This window comes from Neophocaena asiaeorientalis, unplaced genomic scaffold (genome assembly GCF_003031525.2).
Source record: "Neophocaena asiaeorientalis asiaeorientalis breed wild unplaced genomic scaffold, Neophocaena_asiaeorientalis_V1.1 scaffold264, whole genome shotgun sequence".
NCBI lineage: Eukaryota > Metazoa > Chordata > Mammalia > Artiodactyla > Phocoenidae > Neophocaena > Neophocaena asiaeorientalis.
This window is the reverse complement of record NW_020185332.1, coordinates 1,775,280-1,781,394: the sequence shown is the minus strand read 5'-3', so window position 1 is coordinate 1,781,394 and position 6,115 is coordinate 1,775,280. Positions and strand designations below refer to the sequence as shown.

Sequence of the window (6,115 nt, the reverse complement as noted above, 5' to 3'; positions counted from 1 at the left end):
GGCTTAGTTGCCCCACTGCATGTGGGATCTTAGTTCTCCAACCAGGGATCAAACCTGCGTCCCCTGCATTGGAAGGCAGATTCTTAACCACTTGACCACCAGGGAAGTCCCAGTCTGAGGTTTTCAGTCAGCCTGAGGTAGGTCAGGTAGGCTTTGAGTGGACTGGTCGCTCTGTGGGGTGGGTCTGTGTGACTGATAAGTCCCCTGTAAAGTCAGGATTCTGGGGTACACAAAGAAATGAAAAGCCGCGGCCCACCCCCAAGAAGCTTCTGGCCACCTGTCTACTTGGAGGCTCACTGCTCCCCACTGCTCAGCCAGGAGGTAAAGTGAGGGTGGTACAGGGTGAATAGGGGGAAAGCTACAGAGCATGACCCAACCTCTGGCAGCTAGTCCTCAGCAACTCTGCTGCAGGGCTTCCAAACCCCATAAAAGCCTTACCTGGCAACTGCTGTGCTTAGGAAGAGCCTGTGCAGGAAACACAGAGAGAGCTTTGTGGCTTCTTCCCCACCCCACTTCCCAGCCTCCCCTGACCTGGGCCCTCGCTCATGGAAACTCCCCCAATGGACCTGGCTGTCTGGCCCCAGGAGACAGGTGGTGGTGCATGTTGCCACTGCCAGCTCACCACGGGGGCAGGACATGGGCCTGTAATTCCAGAGGCCACTCCTTGCAACTGAACCCAACCTAGGTACTCCTCTCCATAGACCAGAGGAGGCCCAGCTCCGGTTGAAGAAGAGGCCTTGCATGGAAGCTGGGGACTTCACAGTTAATCCCGAGTTTCCCCAGGAACACCCCCAGCTGTGGGGTCATAGTTATGGCTGGAGTTCTGTCACAGATGAGTATGTGTAGGAGGGTGTCAGAACGGCTTGTATGGGAAGCAGCTGTTTGCAGTAATTGGGAAGCAGCAGCTAGATCGCCGGCAATAACTGGGCCTCCATCCTGCTCACCAACAAACTCCATGACCAGGAGGCCCTGCTCCAGTGACATCAGCCTCCTCACACACTGCTGAGGGAAATGAGCTCAGGGAGGCCATCGGAGGCGGTCTGTTTACTTACAGAGACCCTGGCTGTCAGCAGCTCTTTGACCAGACATTCCCTGTCCTAGCCAGCATGAAGCAGAAATTTCCTTAAACACATTACTTTGGACTCAATCCACTTGCGCCCTTGTTTTCAATTTTTTCTTAAAGAGGAAAATTCCCAATTCTGGCCCCAAATAGAGCAGCCCAGTGATGACAGGGGGATATCAAAATAACCCCCATAAGGACTTTTGCAGGTTAAGTTGCTCCCACCTCCCAGTCATCCCTGGAGCTGGGAGATCATCAAACCAATTCTCCAACACCCATTGTGTGGGGAGTCAGAGGGATGGCCAGCATGACCTCTAGGGCAGACCCTCTCTGTGAAGGCCTCCCTCAGGGCCTTAGCCACCTGAGCTCATACGCAGAGCATTTCTCAACTCAGCAACCCTGGCTAGGCCCTAAACCCCTCCCTCATTCCCTCCAGGTCAGGGATATTTCAGGAGAGCCCAAGAGCTGCCAGTTTTCACAGGCTGCAGGGGATTCCCAAGATGGTCACCCCCACCTGCCCTGGCTGACAGATGCTGTCACCTGCCCTCCCCCCACCCTCTCCGTGTTATTCCTGCTGGAACTCACCATTCTAGAAGACTTGAGGGGACAGGGGTTTTGGAGGTCTCCCCAGTGCTCCAGGATCCTAAGGCCACTTGCGCCAGGAGCACAATGATACCCTCCCAGGAGTATCAATCATGGAAGACAGGTGCCCTCCGCCTAGAGGGGTCTGCCCACTACTGGGGCTGGTCAGACAGGCCCAGACATGTCAGGCAGCCTGAGGCCTTACCTGACCCAGCTCTTCCCTGTGTCCTGATCCTACTTAGCTCAGCGTCTTGTGACACCAGGGATGGGCTCAGGGAAGAATCAGGTCAGAAGAGGGCACTGAATCTGTGTTTCATAGTGCTTTTTGTAAGACTAAGAAAATGTCAAGGGTCCACATCAGAGAATGGGGTGGAGGGAGCGCCTCACACACAGATCTGAGTTAGCGGCTTCTTAGAAGGCACTTAAGAAAGGGCCAGGCTTTCTCACCCAACTGTCTTCCCCTCACCCCAACCAACATAGCACCAGAAATCCCTAAACATGTGGTTCCAATTATCTCAGTTAGTCAACATGTCTACTAACGCAGAATTTGTAAGGTAAGAAAGCTGGAAAGACCCTGTATCAGGACAGAAGCTAACGTTTTTTGAACATCTACCGTGAGCCTGGCATGGTGCTCAACGCTTTACACACATTTATCTTATTCAATCCTCACAACAACCCTGAGGGAGATCAAGTAACTCTAAAGGAGGCACCACTCATATGGCAAAGCTGGTATTCAAACCTGGTTCTGCCTGAACATAGACCATCTACAATTAGGCATTCCCAATTTGAACTTCTAGAAAGTAATTAACTCAGGAAATCAATCCTACTCCTTCCGTAAAGCAAGCAAGCCTGTAAATTAAAGACATGGTCATCCAACCTCTCCATTCTAACAGATCAGGAAACTGAGGCCAGATCACAGAGTCTGAGCTGAGCACAGGACAGTGGCTCAGACTTAGGTCAGTGTTCCTCCCACCACCCCAGCCTGTCTCACAGCCCTAAGTCTTCACTAAGTCAGGTGAGGGAACGGTGGGAGAAAAGCTGTGGGCTCTGCCCTCTAGAAGACAAGACAAAGAGAAACACATATATAGCCACACACAGACAACCACCCAGGCAGACATGCAGAGACACAGCTCCATGAGGAAACAGGCAAGAAGGGTCCTTACTCCAGGTCTACCCTTTTTTATTTTATTTTATTTTAATCTTATTTTATTTTATTTATTTTATTTTTAGGCCACACCACTTGGCATGCAGGATTGTAGTTCCCTGACCAGGGATGGAACCTGTGCCCCTTGCATTGGGAGTGTGGAGTCTTAACCACTGGATCGCCAGGGAAGTCCCCAGGTCTACCCTTTAGATGGCCACACTCTGGCTCTATTCTGGCCCTTTCCATCCCACACAGTGAGAAGTCCATGGGGTCAAGGGGATGGGCCAACTGGGAGCCCATGCCCCACTCCTAGACTACAAATCAGGTACATGGGACCCTATTATCTCCTGCTCAGAGCCGTATGGGCAGACTTTGACAATGGTGTGGGCACCCCTAGGCCCAAAGGGTGGCCAAGGGGTGGGGTGTATGCATGGAGTTTGGAACGTGTGAGGAGTCACGCATGCATGCGAGGCCCCTCGAGGTACAGGATGGAGCTGGGATGGGGAAGGAGAGGCTGGGGCCACTTGCTCTGTGTTGCTGTGCTCCAGCACAAAACTCAGAGGAGCTAGGAATTCAAAATCAAACCCAGCTCTCCAGTTATTAGGATTGAGTCTTTCATTTAGCCATTTGTTGTTTTGACTTATTTAAATATTTAGACATGAACATAAGCCTTCATTTGTGCTCTTGCTCTGGGTCTTTCAAATGTTAGGAGCCACCCTAGACACCTTTCTAACTTCCCTGTGCCAGTGTGGGCCCAGTCACAGCACAAGCACTTTAAGGATGTCTGTTAGTAAATGAGCAAATCACTTTATGAATGAATTGAAGATTGAGTGAATGAATGCTTCTGCACAAATATAAATAGACAGGCATACATGCTTTCAGAGACTCACCAACATATTAGTGACAAATACATGCCCACGCTCTCAAAGACACATATGCCTAAACTTACATCTACAAAGACAAGTCCATGTTTGTACCAAAATAACCTAAATGCTCACATGTGCACTTCCACCTGTAGGTAGGCGTAAACCTACTCATCTATGCAAAGACACAGAGGCCCACACTTTCCCGTGATGATACCCACACACACAAGCTTACACAGAGAGGTGGATATATACACATGCAGACAAACATATAAGTATACACTTTCCCACTGAGGAATCTAACTCCAACCAGAAATGTAGCCACCTACACATACAAACATGGAACAGTCACATGAATCCACACTGATACACACAGCTAGATGAAGACAAAGCCATAGGCCCAAGGAAGACTGAGTAAGACACCTATCCACAGAGACCCTCAGGCTGCCCTGGGCTCCCACACTGTCTGCCTCCCTCCTCCTCCTGTCTGCCTCCCTCCTCCTCCTGTCTGCGGCCAGAGGGGGATCCTAGAGGAATTCCTTCTGCAGACAGGAAGGCTGTTCTCTCTCCTCCCCGACAGTCCAGGCCAGAGCCCTAGGGCAGAGAAGCAGATGCTGTGTGCTGGGGGGCTCCCCCTTCCCAAGTAATCTGCCCTCTGGCCCTGGCTGCCTCCCACACCCTGGCCAAGCCTCCACTGGACGCTGGACTGTGGACAGTGGCAGAGCCCCACTCAGGTCCTGCTGTCCCAGCTCCACTCCCAGCAGGATGATTTAGGAGGGGCTGGTGAACAGTGCTTTTCCAGAGGCCTTGCTTTCTCAGGAAATGGCTCGGCCGCAAGCCTGATCTCCAAAACAAGCATAGGGTGAAAACACCTCTGCTCCTCTCCAATAACATGGGCCGTGCCTCTCACTCAGAGCCCCTCACGTCATTCTAGCCACAACATCCCAAGGTAGTAGATAGCAAGAAAGGCCCGCGGTCTCATCCTGCTTCTGCACTGACGCGCTATGTCCATCTCTGTAAAACAAGCCATGTGGCTGTGATGCCTTCAGATCTAGCTAGAACGATGTATGAGTTTCAAATTCACCAGGTAGCCTCTGCACAAGGGTGAAGAGGCTCCAAACCCAGGGACAGTGGCCTGGTGTTGACCTCTTCTGAGGTCATTGTTACAAACACAGAGCTTGTGCCAGGAGGGGCTGAGGCTGAGATGCTTGGCAGCGGGGCGAAATGGGGACTCAGGCACAGGAATGTCCTGTGCAGTCTGAAGACAGATGGCCGCCTCCCCTCTCCCTTCCAGCCACTCACCAGGTCCCCCAGGCCTCTGCTGGAGGTAGACGCAGGGCTGCAGCCCCACCCAGCCGAGCAGGCTGAGAGACAGGAATGCTGCTCAGCACAGCTGTTTGGACAGGGGAGGCTGTTTATTCTCTGATGTCGGGAACATCTCAATCAGGGGGATTTGGCTGCTGGCAGCCCCAGGATGCAAGGTTTAGAAGAAGTCAACTTAATCAGAGAAGGCTGATGGCCCAAGCTCTGAGCAGGCAGTGGGGGTGGAAGGAAGAGGCCACCCCTCCCTGCCCCACATTCAGTGCCATGTGCACCTCAGAGCTCACCTCCTGGGTCTGCAGTAACAGAGCTGGAAGGGTGAATGGAGCTGAGCCTGAAGCTCTCATTAATACTGTGGCCGTTGAGGTGGGGGTAGAGGCGGGGATGGAGACTTCCCAAGGTCCCACCTCCAGCATCCAGGTGCCCCTTGCTTATGAGACACGGCAGACCTAACAGTCTTCACCTGGGGAGGGAGCTCATTTGGCATGCCTTGAGCTGGCACTGCCCACTCCAGCCTCCCTACACCACCAGCCCAGATCCCTTTTGCTCAGGCAGCCCCTCTAGCTGCGGCCTTGCAGCTAGTCAGCTTTGGCTCTGCCTTTTTCGGGCTTTCTCACCTTGGGTAGTCACCTCTCCAAGCCTCTTTCTTCTCCTATAAAACAAAGGTAATAGTATCTGCCTTGAAAGGATATTGTGAGGATTAAATAATTCTTTCAATACGCTCATCATGCAGGAGGCACTTAATAAATGGTAGTGCCTTTCTCCCTCATTCCTTCTATTGCTACAGACCCAAGCTCTGGTTTTCCTGTGGGCCAGGACCCTCCAGTATAGTTTATAACCCCGGACCCTGGTCACATCTACCTACTGCTGCTCACAGACCTCAGAGTGCTCTGGGGTTCCCTAGGCCAGAAGACTTTCTGGAGGAGTCCAAGTGACCCAAGGAAGCACCTTGATGCTCAGGCTGCAGAATAACCCAGAACATGGTGTTTTTTTGTGTGATTTGCCCAATTCTCATTTTGCACAGGTTTGAATGCCTTGTGGGTAGAGTCCAGGGGTGAGGACAGTCAAAATTCATCAATCCTGGGCTTCTCTGGTGGCGCAGTGGTTGAGAGTCCGCCTGCCAATGCAAGGGACACGAGTTTGTGC

The 6,115-nt window shown here is 52.1% G+C and overlaps 1 protein-coding gene across 1 annotated transcript in view; it reads right to left on the bottom strand.

Annotated features, from left to right (window-relative positions):
- PARP16 (poly(ADP-ribose) polymerase family member 16) overlaps positions 1 to 6,115 on the bottom strand; it is a 47,439-nt gene continuing 41,324 nt past the window's right edge. The window contains exon 7 of the mRNA XM_024735128.1: positions 1 to 465. Within this exon, the coding sequence (XP_024590896.1) occupies positions 435 to 465 (31 nt within the window). The 3' untranslated portion in view covers positions 1 to 434. The remainder of the gene's footprint in view (positions 466 to 6,115) is intronic.